This window comes from Eretmochelys imbricata, chromosome 3 (genome assembly GCF_965152235.1).
Source record: "Eretmochelys imbricata isolate rEreImb1 chromosome 3, rEreImb1.hap1, whole genome shotgun sequence".
Taxonomy (NCBI): Eukaryota; Metazoa; Chordata; order Testudines; family Cheloniidae; genus Eretmochelys; species Eretmochelys imbricata.
In genome coordinates this window covers 128,008,092-128,031,317 of record NC_135574.1, presented here as the reverse complement: position 1 = coordinate 128,031,317, position 23,226 = coordinate 128,008,092, and the positions used below count along the sequence as shown (strand labels likewise).

The 23,226-nt window shown below is 40.2% G+C and overlaps 1 protein-coding gene across 1 annotated transcript in view; it reads right to left on the bottom strand.

Annotated features, from left to right (window-relative positions):
- The window catches only part of SMOC2 (SPARC related modular calcium binding 2), a 118,149-nt gene that overhangs the window by 21,548 nt on the left and 73,375 nt on the right, over nucleotides 1-23,226 (bottom strand). The window contains exon 9 of the mRNA XM_077812167.1: nucleotides 22,941-23,023. Within this exon, the coding sequence (XP_077668293.1) occupies nucleotides 22,941-23,023 (83 nt within the window). The remainder of the gene's footprint in view (nucleotides 1-22,940; nucleotides 23,024-23,226) is intronic.

The window sequence follows — 23,226 nt, the reverse complement described above, 5'->3', positions numbered from 1 at the left end:
CAGGAAATTATAGGCATTTTGGTTTGACACTGATCCCAGTTTTGGTGTCCACAATTCAAGAAGGATGTTGAAAAATTGGAGAGAGTTCAGAGAAGAGTCACAAGAATGATTAAAGGATTAGACAACATGCCTTACAGTGACAAACACAAGGAGCTCAGTCTATTTTAACAAAGAGAAGATTATGCGGTGAATTGATTAGTCTATAAGTACCTAAATGGGACCAAATATTTGATAATGGGTTGTTCAGTCTAGTAGAGTAACGTATAATATGGTCCAACGGCTGGAGGTTGAAACTAGACAAATTCAGACTGGAAACAAGGCATATATTCTTAACAGTGAGTAATTAACCATTAGAACAATTTACCAATGGTCGTGGTGGAGTCTCCATCCTGACAATTTTTAAATCAAGCTTGGATGTTCTCCTAAATTATTTTGGGAAAGTTCTACAGCCAGTGTTATATAGGAGATCAGACCAGCTGATCATTGTATTCCCTTCTGGCCTTATTTAGTTGAATCAACCTTGGAAAAATATTCATGGTTTTAGAGTTCAGGGAAAAAATGGTTTTGCAAACAGCAACTCCATAAGCTTCACCCATCCTGAATTTAAATGGCCTGATCTAGCACAGTACTTAAGCATATGCTTAATATTAAGCTCATGAGTAGTTCCAATGAATGAGCTTAATTGCTTTGCTGGATTAGAGTCCAGTGTGGGTTTTGGGGCATATAAAAGTAGAGGCAGGATGTTCTAGTAACAAGAGCAGAGGACTGATACTTAGGAGACTTAGGTTCTACCTCCAACTCATCCAGTGCCTTTGTTAGCAACCTTGGGGAAAAGTACGGTAATTAAGTCTCTTTGTGTCACAATTTCCTCATTTGTGTGACAAGGATAATATTGACCTACTTCTCAAGAGTTTGAGAGGTTCAATTAATATTTGTGAAGTGCTTTGCAATCCTTAGAAGGAAAACACTATATAAGAGCTGTATCTTTATATCTTCTAAAGCAGACCTTAATCAAAAATGACTCTTCTGTTCTACAAACTTTTTACCTATTTACCGGTAAATCATATTGTATTAATCATGGTATAAAATGGGACTCCATTTTATCTTGGCTATATTAATGTGGTCTGCCTTATATATAAATAGAGATAAAACAGGGATTGTGGGTGGCTGTGGTGGGCGGTTGGTGAACGAGTCTTTCACTTCTGGAGAACAGAGTTCAAATTTTGCTTTGATCACAAGCCAGCTGAGTCATCTTAATTCCCATTTGTCAGTGTCTCCCAGACCCACACAATTTGGTATCGCTAGTCTCTGCTCAAGAAAAGGTCAGCAGTCAAATAGATAGTTATATAAGTACGTGACATGTGAGACACCGGGGAAGTTTGCCTCATGCCTGCCTATACCAAGTATAGCACAGGCCAGTGCTGTTAGTCCTTTTTTTAAATTAAATAAAAAATACATTTACACCCAGACATTTAAGAATCGATATATTCATTGGCACAACTACTGGAGGGGATGAGGGGAATGTGTTCCTTCACATTTGTACCATCTTTATGTCCCCTCCAGGCTGCTACAGTTCTCAGTACACAATTTTTTGGTGTGGTTTCATGTCTGTATTCAAATACATTCATATGGGGGAAGGCAGTTACTGTACCTTACCTAATGTACAGTGAGCTAGCTTTGTATGTATTCAAACAGTCCTTTTGCATTAAGGAATTTCTAAAGCTTTATAGAGTCAGGCCCCAATGGTCAAATTTTTCATGAAGTTTAATCCTGATTCGAAACGCTTTTATTTGGAATTGGGAGTCCAGATTTAATAAACCATTCAGATAACAGTATTATGATAAGAAATACATGTTTCTTTTCTCCAGAATACTGTGGTTTTATTCTCTGCTTTCCAGGGGAGATTTTGCATGGGCTGACCTTAGAGAATCAGATCACTGTGCATCTGTTCACATTGCCTCTTCCCCCTCCAACCTTCCACATGGAGTGACTATTAAGTGAAGTCTGCCTATGCGACACCCCACAGCTCGAGATGAATGATAGCTAGCAACAATAAAGCATTCACCCAGATGCTTAGTGAGGTTTCTAAGCTCAAAGCACAAGCAGCTGAGGAATTTGACAAAACAAGGTTTCACTGTAGAATAAGCAGCCAGTTTTTATTCTCCCAGAACACTCACGCTTCCCAAATGACCCTGGTTTCACCAAGCCACCTGCCTCTGTCAGGGAAATTAATGAACTTCAAAAGTAAATACAACTTGAGATGAACAGCAAGCCCGGTTTTTATAAACACTGGAAATGCCAGCACCACAGTAGTGCATTTTTTCTTAAACAAGCCATAAAGAGAGCTATACGTAAAAACATGGCTTCTGGACCTTACATTCACTGCCACTGTATCATCCATTGATCTTTTTATAGATTCAGCTGCCAAGTTAGCTGTATGTTTGTGCAGTACAGGATTTGATCCAGCAATTTCACTCCCATAGAACTGTGTGTAGTGCTAATATAGGAGTCAAGATGTATATTTCAAAAGATTCCTTCTTATGGATACTTCAGACAAATAATTTGTGTATTCCCTACTGGGTTAAACATTTCCCAAGGACAACATATTTCCTGAACAAAATCTTCCATATCCAGTGAGCTTAATCTGCACAACCCTGCCCATAAAACATGTATAGATCCTTTCTAAAACATTCATGTAAATTAGATATGCAGAATGCTAGAAGGTAATGAACTGGCCACGTAAACAATTTGGCCACATAAAGTTTGATGGCTCTGTTTGCCCTGATTCTTAAAAAAAGAAGCAGCAGCAGCAAGAACAAAGTGAGAAGAAAACTAAGGACAAAAAATTACCTCAAAGGGCATGTCACAGAAAGAGGAGGATTGCTGGCACATAAAAATATATATTTCAACAACTGTCACTACAATTTATTGTCCACAAAAAATAGTAAATAGGTCAACCCCACTGTTCAGAGTGAGAAAACGGGTTTCTTTTTTCCTGAAAAAATTAAGAAGAGAAAAAAGGAATTAAGGGAACAAAAACTGATTTTGGCAGGAAAGCCTAGGAACGTATCTTGATTTCCATGGGAGCTGGATCAAGCTGACAATTTGACATCAGGGTTGTATATTTAATGCTAATTATTTTTATCTGTGACTCTGGTTAAAATCAATATGGCCACGTCAATGCCAGCTAGAGCATGGACTCTCCTTAGGTGCTGTTTATGTAGTTTCAATAATCTCAGTCCCTAGGATTCCAGCTGGCGCTCTAATGGTACTGAAATAGGATTTGTTCAAGCAGTTATGAAACCTTTGATCCCACTAAATGACTAAAGAGGGCGGGTTAGAGTTCTGAGAAACTTCCTAATTAGCTGAGTGCCAAGAGCTTACCAGGCCTCATGTTGTACACACACGTTCTTCCTTCCATGTGCACAGATTATTATTAGAAGCCTCAGCTCATATTTTTAGGAAGAGAGGTTCCTGACTTCTAACTAAAAACAAAAATGTTGGAAAGCCACAGTGATGACTGGAATGTTAAATTCACCTCCACACTTAAATATGCTGGCCTTTGTTAATTGGTCTCCACCAATCAAGCTGTACTTTGTGGCGGATAAACACTACTGGGACAGATTCATCCCTGCAGAAACAAGTGCAGAAACATCAACGTGCACCCAATGGTGCCTACAAGAACACAGTGCCTATAGATAATATTCCTATGCCTTCCCTAGTGGGGAAGCATCTTAAATTCCCATCTGGGGCTCCATGGGAGCCCCTTTGGTTGAGGTTCCCCGGAAGACACAGAGATCAGTACAGCTCTCAGCCAACCTGGCCTTGCTCATGCCCAGGCTGGCCTGAGCCATATTTGGAGCAAGTGCTGGCTGGCTGTAAGCCCCCTGCTGTAACAGGAGCTGTGGATGGCTTGTACCTCTATAATCCCACTGCAGGCAAACTTTCCACTGTTCGAGGCCAGCAAGCTGATCTCTGCTAAAACAAGCTGGCAGAACCCACAGAGTGAGTCTGGCCCAGTATATTTAAATCTTGGAAAATTCAACGTAGATATTCCAAAGTCCACCACCACCACTGCAAATAAATAAATAAAATAAAAAATTAGCAGCCTTTTTCTGAGGCATTGTTTGCTTTGTACCCTTCTAATTCTGGACAAACTGTGCTATTGGAGGTTCACAGAATGATCCCATTTATTCCTGGCTTTCTGTGAATATTTCACTGTGAAAATTGATGCAGATACAGTGAATATAACAGAGTCCTCCACTGTTTATAACTGGCTCTTTGTTGGGAGGGCTGCATATACTAGGCCAGTTTCTGCTTTCATTTACACCAGTGCAAATCCTGAGCATCTTCACTGACTACAATGGAATTATTCTCAATTCAGAGAAATGCAAACAGAAGCAGAATTTAGCCCATACTTTTTACATTTCTATAACTGTGGAAATGAATAGGATAATTATACAAATGGGGTGGATTATATAAAATAAAAAGCGAGTTGGAAGCAAGTAACTACCACGCATACCAGTGAACCCATATCTAGTGAGCTGATTACAAAGCCACTGTTGAGAGAGAGTATATATATATATATACACACATTCACACACTTGTCTACATATATTTTATAATCATTTGGATTTAGGGCCTAGCTAAAGTGGTAACAATAAACGGAATTTCTGAGAATTCTGAGGTGACGGTGGGTTTGAGATAAGGCAATGTGCTGAGTCCACTTCTCTTTAATCTTGGAATGGCGTTAATAAGTAGGACAGCTGTGATACAGAGAACATAAGAATGGCCATACTCGGTCAGACCAAAGGTCCATCCAGCCTAGTATCCTGTCTACCGACAGTGGGCAATGCCAGGTGCCCCAGAGGGAGTGAACCTAACAGGTAATGATCAAGTGATCTCTCTCCTGCCATCCATCTCCACCTTCTGACAAACAGAGGCGAGGGACACCATTTCTTACCCATCTTGGCTAATAGCCATTAAGGGACTTAACCTCCATGAATTTATCCAGTTCTCTTTTAAACTCTGTTATAGTCCTAGCCTTCACAACTTCCTCAGGCAAGGAGTTGCACAGGTTGACTGTGCGCTGAGTGAAGAAGAACTTCCTTTTATTTGTTTTAAATCTGCTGCCCATTAATTTCATTTGGTGGCCCCTAGTTCTTATATTATGGGAACAAGTAATAACTTTTCCTTATTCACTTTCTCCACACCACTCATGATTTTATATACCTCGATCATATCCCCCCCTTAGTCTCCTCTTTTCCAAGCTGAAAAGTCCTAGCCTCTTTAACTTTTCCTTATATGGGACCCGTTCCAACCCCCCTAATCATTTTAGTTGCCCTTCTCTGAACCTTTTCTAATGCCAGTATATCTTTTTTGAGATGAGGGGACCACAGCTGCATGCAGTATTCAAGATGTGAGCGTACCATGGATTTATATAAGGGCAATAAGAAAACTAATGTATGCTGATGATCCGGCCCTTTTGGCTGACAGCAAAGAGGAATAGGTAAATATGGTATCTGAGTAGGCATCTGTGTTTGAAGATCATGGCTTAAAGGTAAACACAAAGAAAACTGAACTTGTGCAAATAGGGAAGGTGGAAGAAGAGCTCTTGATTAAAGTTTCAGGAGAGAAGCTGAGTCAGAAGGAAAAAAGTGTGTACCTGGAAAGTACACTTTGTGCCATCGGAGAGAGATCTGGAGGATTGTGCATGGGCAGCAGTGAAAAAGGTCTCAGGAGAACTGTGACACCTGCAACTAAGTAACAAATTGAAAGGTAAAGTATTTGTCCCTGCCTGCTCTGTGGTTTGAAAATGGTGGATTTTAAGGAGATGGAAGAAAAGAAGATATCGGTAGCATGAAACACTATACTGAGAAGAATGGCAAGCAAGTAGAGGGTTGACAGAGTATGCATGGAAGAAATTAGGGGGAAGATGAACTTGGAACTCTGAGTGACAGATTGCAGAGTGCCCATTTGAGGTAGACTGGACATGTGATAAGAATGGGAGAAAAATGAAGAGCCAAGAAAGCATGGAAGGAAGAAGACATCAAGAAAGGGCATAGAAGACCAAAAATAAGATTGAAAAACTCTGTCAAGAAAAGTTTAAAGAGAAAAGGACTGGAATTTTAAGACCTACGAACTCATGCCATGGACCAGAAGGAGTGGCAAAAATCATGGACACTGATCCTATGAAAATGGGAAAAGGAGTTGAGAAGTGATGTGAGAAATGAAGTGGATTATGTTAAGTAGATTTGGAGGAAATAGCGTCTATTTCTTTGTATTCCAAAATAAGGCTTGACAAGGAAAAAAATCCCGTATATAAGACATTTTGTAAAAAGCTGGTAGCAAAATCACTGTTGTAAATCTGGATGGATACATTCAACTAATAAATTGAGTAAGATTAAAGAAAATCTGTAGATATGTTTCTGGAAAGCATGTCACAGTTCTTGATAAAGGGGAGAAATAACATAGAATCATAGAAATGTAGCACTAGAAGGGGCCTCGAGAGGTGGTCAGATCCAGCCCTCTGTGCTGAGGTAGGATCAGGTGAACCTAGACCATCCCTGAGAGGTGTTTGTCCAGCCTGGTCTTTAAACCTCCAGTGATGGGGATTGCACAATTTCCTTTGGAAGCCTATTCCAGCGTTTAACTACCCTTATAGTTAGGTTAGATATTAGGGAAAACTATCTAAATCTCCCTTGCGAGAGATTAAGCCCATTAGTTCTTGTCCTATCTTCAGTAGACATGGAGAACAATTGATCATAGTCCTCTTTATAACAGCACTTAACATATCTGAAGACTTCTCAGATCCCCTAAGTCTTCTTTTCTCAAGTCTAAACATATCCAGTTTTTTTTTAAACCTTTCCTCATAGGTCAGTACATAGAAGTAGATCAGTTAATACAGTACATTGAATTCTGTCCAATCCAGGAGAAAATTTCTCTTTATTGGGCTGATTTATGTTTGTGGATTATCAGAATACGTTTAAGAATTTCAGCATCTTTTCATCTGTGGATGAATTAGGATGTATAACAAGCTGTGTGTGAGTTTTGTCTGCCTGTGTATACACAGGCATATACGCACACACAATGATATGTATGGTGTGGTATAAAGGTTTTAAGTCAACAGTGTAGAGCATCCTCACATACTGTGTACATGCCACGTGTTTTGCACAAAAAAAGTATTGTATAAATATTTGAGAGAGTTTTAAAACATTTTATTATGACTTTTTGAAAAAAAACATTTCTTTGTTATTGTGAGCTCAACTCTGTAGAGCTCAGAGGGAGAGAAAAAGCATAGCTAATAAATGTAACATGTAAAATTGACTTACAATAGCTTTTCTATGCATTAAAAATTTCATGTCTTCACTGTCCAATATGTTGAGGACTTCCAGGGGTAGGAGTTTGCATCATTGGGAAGCCGAGAATCTCCCATTTCCAGTTAATTATCAGACTTTTTATCTCCCCACTGTATTTTCCACTGAATGCATCCGATGAAGTGAGCTGTAGCTCACGAAATAAATTTGTTAGTCTCTAAGGTGCCACAAGTACTCCTTTTCTGTTTGCAAATACAGACTAACACGGCTGCTACTCTGAAACCAGACTTTTTATCTGTCACTAATGCAGGGTTGAATATTGCCCAGTTGGGGGTGGGAAGGAATTCTTTGGTAGTGTGTGATGTGGGAGGTTTTTTCTGGGAACTCTTTGAAGCAGCTCAGGGGGTTGAAAATTTGGATTAATCCAGGGAGAAATAGATTAATAATGGCCAGAATGCCAGTGAACTGCTCAGAGGTTTGGAACAAATGCAGTTTATCACATGGCTCCACAATTTTTTAATACTGCGACCACCTTCATATGTGATATAGTGAAACACATAATCAGAAGCAATAAGAATTATATAAAGACTTTGCCTTCCACACAAAGGTTTGATTTGAAATATTTGCTAAAAATTAATAAGTTCACGGTCTTATTTTGTGTGAACAAATTTGCCCAGCTCAAGTTTACATCCCCCTATCATAATTCTGGACTGCTATAAAATCTAGGTTTGGTATGCTCACTGGTACCTTCCACCATCATGAAAACTATGGCAGAGCTGGGCCTCTAATGGAAAAAAAATAGCCTATTCCAAATTTTAAATGAATTTGATTAATTAGTATTTGATTTTCATTTGAATATTTTCCTAAAGCTAATTTAAAATTGCCTAATTAACCAGCAACTGTGAATTATACACTCAAACAATCTGAAATTCAAACTGCTGTTGACTAGTTACATAAAAACAACCAATCAGGGATCAAAAACAATACCGTGTGACTGGATAGGCCTAATTTTTCACAGGTGCTGAGCAGCTACAACTCGCATTGAAAAGTACCTCATGCTTATGAAAAATCAGGCCCTGTGTAACCAGCACAACCCCGATCCTACAAACACTTACTCCCATGTTTACCTTTACTACCATGAGTAGCAGACCCACTGATTTCAACAACACTACCCATGATAGAAAAATTAAGCCTGTGCATCAGTGTTTGCAAGATCAGGGCCCAACAGGGTCTGAATTTTGATTTATGAACATTCACACTGAACTGCTCACAAATGATCTGCTGGCCAAGAAGTTTTCACAGAAGAAATATCTAGATAATGAACAAATACAAGACTTTCACAAACAGAAAAGGGAGAAATGCACTGAATAAGCTATTTGTCCATATTAATTCATGGATTTCTGCTATACACTAACATTAGGAATATTTTGATAGGAGCATTCCTGCAGAGTTATAAAGAAGCATTCTGAATCCTGTGCAGTGCTCTGAAACTTTTCAGAAAGTTCTTAGACGTTTGTATTGAGCAAATGCTCTACCCACCTCTAAGTCTATCAGTTCATAGATTCATAGATATTAAGGTCAGAAGGGACCATTGTGATCATCTAGTCTGACCTCCTGCACAATGCAGGCCACGGAATCTCACCCACCCACTCCTGCGATAAATCTCTGACCTATGTTGAGCTATTGAAGTCCTCAAATCATGGTTTAAGGACTTCAAGGTGCAAAGAATCCTCCAGCAAGTGACCCGGGCCCCGTGCTACAGAGGAAGGCAAAAAACCCTCAGGGCCTCTTCCAATCTGACCTGGAGGAAAATTCCTTTCCGACCCCAAATATGGCGATCAGCTGAACCCTGAGCATATGGGCAAGATTCACCAGCCAGATACCCAGGAAAGACTTCTCTGTAGTAACTCAGATCCCGCCCCATCTAACATTGTGGAATCCCATGAGGTATCTTGAACAAGAGGAGTAAAATCATATATTTGAAGCCACTGAGGTAAATTGTGAGGAACTAGGTTAGGGTTTCCATATGCATGATGATACTCAGTTTTATGTCTTCTCACTAAACCCAGACAGAACACTGTCCCTGCTCTCCAAATACCTGATGCAGAGAGAGATGTGGATGAAAGCCAGTGGTTTAGGCTCAATCTGGGTAAAATAGAGGGACACATGTTGGCAGACAAATGTTTTGAGGAATTGGCACAACTTTCACTGCCTCTTCAACAGAGGACCTGTGTCCACCTGTTGTCCAAGTGCTTTGCAAAGGCATGTCTACACAAACAGCGCTACAGCAGTGCAGCTGCAACCAATGCAGCTGCACTGCAGCAGCACATCTGGTGAAGATGCTCTATGCTGATGGGGGAGAGCTCTCCTGTTGGCATAATAAAACAGCTTCTGCCATTTGTGGAGATGATGTTGGCAGGAGAAGTTCTCCCGCCGACATAGTGTTGTGCACACGAGCATTTATGTCAGTGTAACTTATGTCACTGTTGTGGGGGCTTATTCACACCCCTGAGTGACCTAAGTTATGCCGACATAGGCTATAGTGTAGACATAGCCTCAGCCAGGGCCAGGACTGTCTTTTTATTATGTACTGGTACGGTGCCTACCACAATGGGGTCCTGGTCTGTAGCTGAGGTCCCTAGGAATTACTGTAATATCAATAATCATCACAAAGATTTCCTAAATTCATCTCTGCTCTCAAAGTTCCAAATACTAATGGTGGCTAGATACGCTATCTTATCTTGGCTGGTCAAAGGATTGCAAAGTTTCCTCACAGGGGCAGACTTTGCATGGTCAAACATGCCATGGCTGGACAAGTATTACCTGGAGCTACCTTTAAACTTAATTTGGAAACTCTGGTTAACACAAAATGCACTTTCTGAATAAGGTTGACCACAATGAGAACACAGAACACTCGTACTTTACACTCTGCACTGGCTATCAGCTCACTTTCTAGAGAAACTGAAGATGCTGGTTACCATCTATAAATCCCTAGATGGTCTAGGTCAGGTATCTTCAGGCCTACCTCTTCTTCATGCCCTGCCACAGCGTCTGCAGGAACATTTCGGTGATCCGTCCCAAAGGGGGACTTTTAGGTACTGGATCAAAGCTTTTTCAATGGTGGGTTCCTACCAATGGAAATTGCTCCTGCTAATAATGCATCTGAGTGTGGGCACTTCTAGAGCGAGAGCACATACCTTTTTGTTCAGTCTTTGCACTAACTGCAGATTTTGGAATCTATGGCAATGCAGTCTGCAGGCTGCTTTCCTGTATCACAAATCTATCACTGGTCTTCTCAATCTAGTTGTTTTGATCTGTAGAGAATGGGAGCACTGTATATACTCCCTCTCTTTGGGAAAATGCTTTTTGCTCCAAAAACTGCAGTTATGGATGTCTTATGAATGCACATAACAATTAATACAACAAGAAAGAATCCAAATGTTTCATTTAGAAAAATACACTTAGTGCTCAGAATTCAGAGTATCTACTTCGGATATGGTCTACTTAATTTCTCTTAACATGGAGTTTGCAAACCTCATTGCATGACATTTTATGTCAGTCAGACATAATCAAGGTCATTTTAGCTTTAAATATTAAATTACCCAAAGTGTCAGTGAAGTGAAATTTCATGCCATGATTCAATGTTTCCAAAAAAAAAAAAATGGGGCCAAGATTTTCAAACTTGGATGCAAGATGAACACTTACATAAGCAGTTTAGCTGAAGGTTAATTTTAGGTACAGATAAAGTGCCACAGCAAGCAGGACCTGTAGTATCAAAACAAGGCAATTCAAAACATTTGATCAACAGCCTTGGAAATCAATTAATGTCTTATTTTTATAGAGCACATTATAATTACCTATCAGAGGTATAAAGGAGAAGCCTCTTAAAAGGAACAACATCTTATTGTGTGACTCCCAAGAAATTCTAAAAAGGCTTCGTGTCATTTTTTCATAATGATTACCACACTGGTGGATTGAAATGTTTGTGTTTTCCCCTCAAGTCAGTCAAGTTTTCCCCTCAAGCTTTTCCTGCCATCCTCCAGATTCAGCTGATAAACATTTCAATCTATTTGGCAGCAAACATTCAATCTAGACTGCATCACCTTTTTTAGCTTTTATTGTTCCCCGCCCCTCACCCGTGAACTGCACCCTAGTTGCCCCTGGTTGTTAGGAGATACCTCTCCCATGTCTTCACTGTACCAGAAATTACAACTGTTTTTCCTGCATTTCTCAAAGCTTAATAGCTTAGCGGAAAGAGTGTCAAAGTTTGTTGGGGGGGGGGAGATATTCTAATCTCTTTTGGGTTCACTCTGCACTAGGATTTTATGCCCAGCACAGACAAGACCCCAGTATCTACAGTCATATTTCCAAGCAGCTGTTTCTAAGGGCTCTGTGGTCCTTTAACTCTCTAATACAGACTTCTTTCAAAAGGAAGGAGCCATCTTGATTTTCCCCATAACCTCCTCTGAGTCCACATTTAAAAAAAAAAATCAAACACACATCTTTCAATCCTCCTTGGATTCCTTAATAATTTTTTAGATTCCCCTATAGAAATAGTATGCACAATTTCATTTCCTTTTTTCCTGTATTATAGGCAAATGATGACTAATTTAATGTGCAGGACACTGTCCTGAATTCTGAAGCTTCTTTGTCTCCAGAGAGAGGTAAGTGCTCCATGCTTTTAGGCAGCTCAACGCTGACTAACAGGAATCTTTTAAAAAGTCAACAGTATTTCTACAGGCTCAGTACTTGTCACCAGTAAACAGTGCCAAGTCGGTTCCAAGAAGTGCTGGTTTGGGGGGAGTGAAACCCAAGACTTCATTAAACTAAATGGTACTTGGGGCCATTATTCTTTTTTTCCCTCTCCCCCATAACCACAGTGTAGGCAATATGCTTTTTTTTCAAAAGAGCCACAGTTATATTCATGTGTTTTCCAGTAAACCGTAATGGCTTCTTTAGGTTTACTGGAACTATTTCTCCACTAAAAACCCCCCATTGGTGAGCTAGTTGTTCACTTTTCATCACTGGACTTCTGGAAGAAGAGACATTGGCTTCAATCCAGCTCCCACTCAGCTTCACTGATATTAGGAGGAGCACCATCTCTCTTTCTCACTTTTTGTGGTGTATAGCGAAGTTAGTTTTCATGATCTCCACTTCTAGTGATCATTCACTTACATAGACTGAAAGTTCCTTTTCACCCCTTTTCAGTGGGTAAGGATGTTTCTTTCCTTCTCTTTTTCTTGAATATCATTTGTTTTTTCATGCGTTTCATGGGTATTTTCAGACCCTTTTGAGTGCTGCCAAGCCGGTAATGTACAATGTGGTACAGCTTGTGGGAGTTGCTGGTTACAGCCTGTTGTTGTTGACTGACTTGCCATGGCATTATAATGCTTCTATACCATTGTCTGATTTGGACGTTGATGGTAGTGCTCATTCAGATGTCACAATTAAATCAGATTACTCAAACTGATTCTTACAACATGATTCTAGTGTATGTAAGTAGGTAGCTGCAGAATATGAACCACAAATTAACAGAAGTCGTTGAACAGTTTCAACATTTCAACTACCCCCCTCCCCTTCAAAAAATTCAGGGAAAAATGGACATATTTTTCAACCAGCTCTAAAAATGGAAATCCCCATCCTGTTTTCCAGGGGATATCATTTTAAATTTGTACAGGCTAACAACAAGAAATCTGTTCCTGTACTGTTTTCTAGTTTCTGGATTTAATGTGACATTTCAGAGACATTTAATGTGACATCTGTGACATTGCACTCCATAATGTTTTATGGAAATATGCTTATGAGTGTGAATATAATGTAACTGGAATATGCTTTATGCAAAAGGTCTCTGGTAAGGTATCATTACAAAGCTTATAATCTACTGAGTGTGCTCATCATATTTGTATGTATGTATCATTCTTGAATCTGAAGTTAGAAATATAAACTATAACTCTGAGGTCCTATTGTAATTATGCAAAGTGTGGGCCATTGATGGTGGTTTAGAATCTTGATGGTTCCCACTGACTAGGACAATTGGTTGTAAATGGCTCTGTTTACTTGCAAGCCTTCCTGTGTTCGTGTAAGCCAGCCCAGGAAGAATGGTGGAATCCATCTTAAACCTTGAATCCATCCATTTAGAAGGAGGAGGGAGATCCACAGAGAAAAAAGATTCCCATCTTGTGCCAAAGCTATAAAAGGGGGTGGAACAGAACAAAGGGGGCTGCCAGTCATGAGAAAGCCCCTAGTTAACACCTAAGATGTCTGTGGGAACTAACAAGGACTGCACCAGGAGAAAAGATTGGGCCCAGACTAGGAAGGAGCCTAGTCTGTGAGAGAAGCTTATTGGAACATCTCTGAGGGTGAGATTTTACCTGTAAACAGTTTCTTAATGTTAGGCTTAGACTTGCATGTTTTTGCTTTATTTTGCTTAGTGCCTTACTTTGTTCTCTCTAAGAAAAGGAGTACTTGTGGCACCTTAGAGACTAACCAATTTATTTGAGCATAAGCTTTCGTGAGCTGCAGCTCACTTCATTGGATCCGATGAAGTGAGCTACAGCTCACGAAAGCTTATGCTCAAATAAATGTGTTAGTCTCTAAGGTGCCACAAGTACTCCTTTTCTTTTTGCGAATACAGACTAACACAGCTGCTACTCTGAAATTTATTCTCTCTGTTATTACTTGAAACCACTTAAACCCTACTTTTTATACTTAATAAAATCACTTTGTTTATTAATTAACCCAGAGTAAGTGATTAATACCTGGGGAAGCAAACAGCTGTGCATCTCTCTCTATCAGTGTTCTAGAGGGCAGACAATTTATGAGTTTACCCTGTATACAGAGTAAAATGGATTTATTTGGGGTTTGGATTCCATTGGGAGCTGGGTGCCTGGGTGCTGGAGATAGGTGACCTGCTGAGCAGTTTTTGGTTAAAGTCTGCAGCTTTGCGGGTGTGGACCAGACTTGGGTCTATGTTGAAGCAGGCTAGCATGTCTGGCTCAACAAGGCAGGGTTCTGGAGTCCAAAGCTGGCAGGAAAAACAGGCTCAGAGGTAATTCCAGCACATCAGGTGACAGTCCCAAGGGGGTCTCTGTGACCAAACCCATCACAACATCCACCCAGAAATTTCCTAGAATTATTTTTTGTTGTTTTGGAAGGTGTGTTGGTGGTGAGGTTTTGTTTGTTTGTTTTGTTTTGTTTGTTTTTTGCACTTATGCTTTGGTTTTATTGCGAAAGAGGCTTCATTTGGTTTAGCCCAGGCTTCTCACCAAGGAAAAATAGCAATATGCTATAAATTTTTATTGCAAGACCTTTATCATGGAAGTTCAGAGCTATTAGCTCATCTTCCCCACCCAGAAATATTAGGGGTGAAATCCTGGCCTCATTTAACTCAATGGCAAAATTCCAATTGACTTCAGCGGGGCCTGGATTACTCCTTAGGTCCACATCCTCAATGGCTGTAAATCAGCATAGCTCCATTTACTTCAATGGAGCTTCAGTGATGTCCGTTTGATCCTTTATTTTCCAGGAATAACACACTTTTACTTAACCATAATTTGGCTATTATACCAAAAATACAACCAGCAATTCATTTATCAGAGGGTGGGAGAGAGGATGATATGAGGGATCACAGCTGTAGACTTAAAGGGAGACTCTTCCATTCTAAGGACAAATAAATGACTGAAGGCTTCCTGTGTTAGCACTCATCTGTTTGTAAGGTCATTTTCCTGAAACTATATTAGTTGTCCTCCAAAACAGACACATTAACTATGGAACAGAGCAGCATGCACTTGGGAAGACTGCCGTATGCAACAGGAGGTCCAGTATGAAAAGCTCTTATGGGCAGGTGGGAGGGAAGAATTGACAAATTGCTGCCTCACTCCATACAAATACAGTTTTTAAAAATATGCTGAAAAGCAAATGCAGTGAGAATGTATTGCTCCCAATTTAGCCCTTTTAAAATTTACATAACACTTTTAAAAGGTTATTAACTGAACAGTGAAGGAAACGCTGTGGCCAAGCCAGTAATATCACATTTTAATTAGCCAGATTTACTCTTTTGCTACCATTGGCACAGCTCTGTCTTCCAATGGTGCTTTACTGCTAGCTGAATTGCTTTTACTGTAAATTTCACTTTGTATTATTGACCAAACAGTCACTAAACTGGAAGCATTAAACAGCTCTTGAGTTAGTTAGGATTTTGGTGATTTTTTTTTAATAATCAATGAATGTTAAGTGGGGCTGAGATAAATCACTAGTGACACAGGCACTGACTTCTACTTGCTCCGGTGGGTGCTCAACCCGCCTCTGCTCCAACTCCACCCCTGCCCCCATTCCAACCCCTTCCCCAAAATCCCTGCCCCAACTCTGCCCTCTCCCTGCCCCTATTCTGACTTCTTCCCCAAATCCCTGCCCCGGCCCCACCTCCTCCCCTGAGTGTGCCGTGTTCCCGCTCCTACCCCATCCCTCCCGGAGCTTGCTACGCCACCAAACAGCTGTTTGGCAGCAGCAAGTGCTGGGAGGTAGGCGGAGGAGTGGGGACACGGCACGCTCAGGACAGGAGGCGGAGGTGAGGTGGGGTGGGGAGGGGAGCTTGGCTGCCAGTGGGTGCAGAGCACCCACTAATTTTTCCCCATGGGTGCTCCAGCCCCAGAGCACCCATTGAGTTGGTGCCTATGACGTGATATGGCCAGGCCAGCATGGGTTAAGGGGATCAGGACAGGACATCCAGGATGCAAGAATACTGAATGAGAGTTACTGAGCCTTGAAAAATAACTACAGGCTTTGGCTTCCTGTATAACCTAAAGCCTGTTGTGTTATATTGCTATTACAATCCAGGTATTATATAAAAAAATAGTAACACTTTGTTCTATCTTGTTTTGTTATTGTATTTTCTGTTCTCTCTCTTCTTCATGTAGTCCTCCTTGATCTGCCCATGGTAAGATCAAGAAAACAACGATCAGCTAATGAGATTAGAGCCAGATCCTCTTCCCAGCACAAAGCCCAGCTAAACAGGCATAGGCTGATGAGGCTAGAATCCTCTCCCCAGGTTCAGTTGCTCTGGAGCTACTATTGCAGACTCAGAGAATGCAGGACTTATGGCTGCTTCACTCCCACACTATCAGGAATTTTGGCCAGTGAATCCACCTGTCTCCAGCCTACTTCTTCCCCTCCACAAATAATGTACGGAGCCTGGCTGAGCAATGCTCAGAGTACTCTCCAGGAAGTATGGCTGCTCTGTGCAGACTCTCCACGTCCACCCCACCCAGCGCAGTGAAACATTTATTCTACTGCATTCAGAATTTCCACAACCCTCATTTGCCTCTGCAACCAAACCACATATTTCATACCTATCTTGCCCCTATTTTCTTCAGTGTTCTATTCCAAACTGGCCGTTCATGTCATTTGTACCCAGTTTTAGTGTGTGCAAAGGGTAGAGCTGTCACTACATTCTATAGCTGTGGATTCCAACTTTTAAATCAATAGACTCATCTCAAACACAGACAGACAGCATTTACCAGTTATGCAAGTTATCGGTTCTTCTTCATAGAAGATGACACTTCATAGAATATCAGGGTTGGAAGGAACCTCGGGAGGTCATCTAGTCCAACCCCCTGCTCAAAGCAGGACCAATCCCCAATTTTTGCCCCAGATCCCAATGGCCCCCTCAAGGACTGAACTCACAACCCTGGGTTTAGCAGGCCAATGCTCAAACCACTGAGCTATCCCTCCCTGTCTTGCTAAGAAGATAGGTATAGGTCTCAGGAAGATAGGTATAGAGCTCAGGCAAAACTCTCATCAACTTCACTGGCTGTTTTGCCAGATAACTTCTAGATTGGCCCCTCAGAGCTTAAGACTTCATAACAGAAAGGGATGTTTAAAATATTAGCTCAGTCAGTGAAAACACTGGTTACATCATAAAAATATAATCCTCTTAAATTCACAATTCAGTGGAGAAAGAAGTGTGCATATTGAGCAATTGTCTTGACAATCAGAAGCTTATAGGAATATGCTCCGTGTTCAGAGATATTCACTTAATTAATGCCTTTAAAAATAAGCAAAGCATTAAGCATTAAAACACTTAAGAATGTGTCTGAAGACTGACTGCCACTCAATGCTGGCACCATTCTACATGGAAAGGAAGTGAAGACTAACTTATCCCTGTGAAACTATGGGATGAAAACAAATTGCCAACAACCAAAAAAAGCTGTACTTAGCTATGCAGCATTCCTACAAAAAACTCAGATCATGAGTATTGTTCTGCACGGTATAAGCTGTTCAGAGCTAGGACTTGAAGCACCACGTTAGACCTAAAAGTGGCAATACTTCAAAAAAAAAACTTCAAAAACAGACTCCAACGAGAGAGTGCTGAATTGGAATTAATTTGCAAACTGGATACAATTAACTTAGGCTTGAATAGAGACTGGGAGTGGATGGGTCATTACACAAAGTAAAACTATTTCCCCATGTTTATTCCCCCCACACACACACAACTGTTCCTCAGACGTTCTTGTCAACTGCTGGAAATGGCCCACCTTGATTATCACTACAAAAAGTCCCCGCCCGACCACCCCGCCCCGGCTCTCCTGCTGGTAATAGCTCACCTTAAGTGATCACTCTGGTTACAGTGTGTATGGTAACACTCATTGTTTCACGTTCTCTATGTACATAACTCTCCCCACTGTATTTTCCACAGTATGCATCCGATGAAGTGAGCTGTAGCTCACGAAAGCTTATGCTCAAATAAATTTGTTAGTCTCTAAGGTGCCACAAGTCCTCCTTTTCTTTTCACATTAGACCAGTAGAGCCAGTGAAAAATTGTATGCCAAGAGTTGTCTTTTCAATTAATATGAACTACGGGTTTGGGGCCCTCATCAGAACATACTGTTCCCTTCTCCATATTTCACTTCCAAACTGTGAATTCAGAATTTAATCTAAGGGAGAACTTTTAGAAATCTAATGGAAATTTTACTAGCTCAGATCCCTCTTATGCTGTGACTTTGCATGAACTCCACATATTAAACACTAAACCTTTCAGGTGCCAGTTAATCCACTTATATCTAGAGACAAATATTGATCTTTTCTGAGGAGTGTCATAGGATCCTTTCTTCAAACTAACCTGATACCTAATCAGGAGCCAATATGCTAGCAGGAAGCATCTGGAACTGGTCTTTTAGGAGAGCCAAGGTACAGCCAGGAAGGGTAAAACTATTACAGGTGAAATACTGATTTCATTTAAACTAACAATAATCAAGAATAATTGAAATGAAGTTAGTGCGCTAGTCTTGATTTCTTGGTGTAACTGAGATCATCATCTGGCCCTAAGGAAATATTTGGAAATGAAGAATTAGATTAAAATATTAAAGCACAAATCAGAAAGGCACCTTCAGGATTTTTTTAGCACAGGGATTTACCACATCTGCATATGAACTCAAACCAGTAGATTGTATTACAGTTAGGGTAATTCTCAAACTAAAATCCCCCCCAAAATTAGCCCTTGCTATGAGGGGAAGTATCATGGCTATAGGAACTTTAAAAACAGTGTTAAAGAAAATGGAAATTTAAGCAAACCAAAATTAAATGTAAACAATATTAATGGTCTTATTTAAAGCCACAAAACCATAGAAATTAAGCATTAAATCTGAAAATCCAGGTTAATTATATTTCTTAGTTCATGCCTGTGTGCTTCACTATTTTTCCTTCACAAGATAATGTTACTTCTAGCTAAGAAATGTAATCCTGAGCCAGACAGTCTCTCTCATGGTGTACCTTCTTGCTTGTTAGTTTTCAGGTGCCAATGATGAAGTCAAAACACTTTCCACAGAAAGCAGATACTTTTTGTGGTTGGGGGGAAATATTAGTCAGACCCAATTTTGTGACCCAAAAAAAGTGTTGGTGGAAAATTTTCAGTCAGCTGTGTTCAGAAGCATCTTCCACACCATCGTGTATTGTATTTCAAGTTAGCATGTGTTCACATAGGGTACATTTGCTCCTTTATAGAGGACAGTACAAGGACTATGCACATCTTATGTCCTACATAAGTCCATATGAAGATGTGGAGCGTGTTGATACATGTATGAGATAAAGCTTGACCTCATGTTGAGACTGGCAGATAGGCAAGACTACTGCACTTCAAGTTTGAGTTCTGTACAAAGTTCATTAAAACCAAAAGGCTCCTGCCACCCAAATTTTGGAAATGAGCATATTGAGTGCTCATTCCCCACAGCAACACTCAGCTGTAATGTCACACAACTGCCAACTTTTGATAGCCCAGAATATTTGGTACTGGAATCTGCCACACAACTTCTTGATGTAGCTTTGCATTACTGCTCAAACCATTCTCCCAGTTCCAATAAATGATAAATGTGGTCACCCCTGCAACTCCTATGATATTATGAAGAACACTCTGGAAACGGGTTTTCCAGGTATAGAAAGTTACAGCACTGCTGCTGCACTAGTTCATAAGATCACTCAAGGAAAACATCCTGAATGAATTAGCAAGTTAACACATCTATATGGGTTATCATATTTGTTCTTTTTCTTTCATTATCAGACTCTGAAATGTTAACTTGTCACATTTGGAACGTATGTATCAAAAGGCTTTGAGTTATGTAATGACAAGCATCAGGTAGGGAGAAGAACTATTTCAGCTGAAGGACAATGTTGTCATAAGAACAAATACATATAAACTGGCCATGAATAAATTTAAGCTAGAGATCAGAAGAAGGCTTCTATCCATCATAGGAGTGAAATTCTGAAACAGACTTTCAGTAGGAATAGTGGGAGCAACAACTTAACTAGTTTTAAAATAGAGTTTGATACGTTTATGAAGGGTTATACAATGAGGTTGCCTGTGACAAGCAGGGGACTAGATTCAGTGAGCCAGGAGGTTTCTTCCTGTCCTTTGCCCCTATGACATCAATACAAGTTATGTAAAGGCAGAACATTCTTGGAAGAAGCTATAATACATTTTATAAAATTGTACACAGGATTACAGAGTTTCTTTGATACTCACAAAGGGCCCAGTTCTACTGTTGTTACTCTAATTGAGTAGCACTTCTCCATGAATAATTCCACTGTGTTCAGTGGGAGTAAACTTCTGTGTAAATTCTCAGTAAGTGAAAGGAGAGCAGAACTAGGCCCTTAAAGGCCAGCTACCTGCAGCGATCTGGCACTAGCTCAATGTGCTACTAGATCCAAGTTTGTGTCTCATCTAAGTACTTTCTTCCAGGGTGGTAGGAGCAGAGACAGGGCCAGCATTATGAACAGACAGCTATATAAGAAGGAAAATTTGGGAGGGTTGGCAAAAGTGAGCAGCCATCGCTGGGGCAGCTGGTATCATGAGAGTCTCTCCGTGTTGGGGGTTGTGGAGCACTGTTACCTACTGAAACTGATTGCTGAAATGGATTAGGGACAGCAAGGGTATCTACTCGTCGGTTGACCAACCTAGCCCTATGTTGTAATTCCAATGATGACATCACTTCCTTGTTTACATGAACTCTGAGCCTAAGCAAATTCTATGCTTAGTCAAGGTATACTACATACGCTCCTTAAAAGTGGGTGGAGAAAATGCTGACATGTAAAAACTGGCATTCTTTTAGGAAAGCATGAGTTTAAAGCCTTGGTTCCAGATACCATCAGCCTTATTCTGTTGCATGCCTAGCCAGTCTGAGGCAACACCTGCTTTGGAACGGTGTAAATCAGCATACCTCCACTGACGTCAATGGAGCCATCCTGATTTATTCCAGCTGAGGAGGTGGCCAATTGTTTCTAACAGAAGTAGAGAAACAATAAATAGTAATGCAGCTGTTAAAATCTTATATTGTGAGTAGTTGCACTGACTTCACCAGGACTCCTTGTCTTATAGCACAAAGCACTTGAAAGTCAAAGGTTATTTAAGGGTAAACAACATAAATATAGGCAACCAAATCTGTGCCACACAGAATTCATAGTAATTATGAGTTGACATTGCAGCAGTGGTTTGTGGGGTTAAAGCTGATAGAATGCAAAATACTGTAGGGTGGAAGGAAAGAATCAAAAGCTCATTGCCTACTAAACCAAAATGAAATTACTGGGTAGACGCTTACAGCATGGAAAGCTCTCTTAAATAGTCTCAGTGGCAGAAAGTTCCTGTCTTTGGTCAAATCTTCATTATTGCACTGCGTAAAAACACTGCCGGTTTGGGTAAAGAAGAGAAGTGTGAAAGCCGGCATTATCCCCCCGAGCAAAAGTTTCTTCAAAGATTTTTGCTAGCAATCAGAATGACCAGAGGCCACCATACTCAGAACTAAATATAAAATCAATTTCTTCAGCTTAGCTATCCAGAAATATATTCTTTACACACAGACACAATATGCAAAAGACACACAATCTACTAACTATTCAAGTTTTATACCTACAAGCAGAAGGTGAGAGTGTTGTTACTTCAAATTTAATGTCTTGGGAGTCACTAAATACTGGAGTAATTGGTGTCCTGGCCCCACTGAAGTCAATGACCAGTCTTCTGTAGGCTTCAATAGGGGCAGGCTAGTGAGTTATGGCTCAAAATAATTCCCCGAGTAACTACTACTTCAGTGGAATTACACCCTGGATGAATGTGGCCCTATGTGTGAAATTCACGACTGTGAAGTATAGAATCATAGAATATCAGGATTGGAAGGGACCTCAAGAGGTCATCAAGAGGTCAATCCCCTGCTCAAACCAGGACCAATCCCCAACTAAATCAGTAGGTTTAGCCCAAGACCTATTCGCCATTTAAGTGCTATTTGAGGACCTTGTGCTGAATTTGAATGTTTATCCTATGTGGCACTTAAACGCTCCCATCTAAAACCTGAACACTGCATGCCCATTTTCATAAAAGAAACAGAGTAAGGGTGTTTTGCAAGGAGTCATGAAATTATACTCCAGGCTCAAATTTCATTGCAAATCAGGTTTTTGTACCATAGAGAGATACCATGAATGTTTTAAAAGAGCATGCATTATATACGTTCTTCCATAAAGAGCATAACATATAATTATTTAAAGTCTAACCAGATACAGTTTGCGTTTGTTGCGTCTATTTCTTTTCAAATTATACTTTGCAATTACATTTACTTTCTAGATAGGCAGTATTAACGCACACTTTAATGAAGATAAACTTCAGCATTGAATGACATTCTTGACACAGTAAGCATTTTGAAATTTCTGTGAATGGTGAACGGAGAAGTTTCCCATAGCACACACAAAAATAAATCCCCCAAATTATTTGCTTGTTTCTGATTTCCTACTTTAGAATGATCCACAATTTCCTTTTACAGCAGCTGATATCACAAAACCCAGTTGTCTGACCTAATATTACACAAATACAACAAAGGCCTGATCCTGAATTGGTGGAAAAACTTGTATTGATGTCAGTGTCCACAGAATCAGGACCTGAGAAAGTAAATCTTACTGCAACTTACAAAATGTCTACCCCCTTATTTACAGCCACCTCAATTCAAACCTCCACTCTCTGGCTTCAGTCAATGACAGACCAATGTAGCAACACCCTGGCATTTATTTAGGCCAATGGTAAGGAACTCCCCCTAGTTATTCCAGTTCTTAAACACCATTGAAACATGTGCTGCAAAACTCATCTATTACACTGACCTTGAAGCTGGCGTCCTTTGTACAAATCCTTTGTTTTGGCTGGATGAGCTCTGGCGCTGTTATCACACTTAGGTTGTTCATACCTACAGGGAAAGCAAAGAGAAAACAAACAAACTGAAATCAACTTAATTTCGATTTATTCTTCTTTCGAACTCTATATGGTTACACTGAAATTATACCTCATTTGTTCAGAGACTAAACTGTGTAATTTTGTTCTCATTACAGTTGTACACAAGGATATAGACAGAAGTGAAATGAGACATATAGTGTCGATATTCCAAAAATA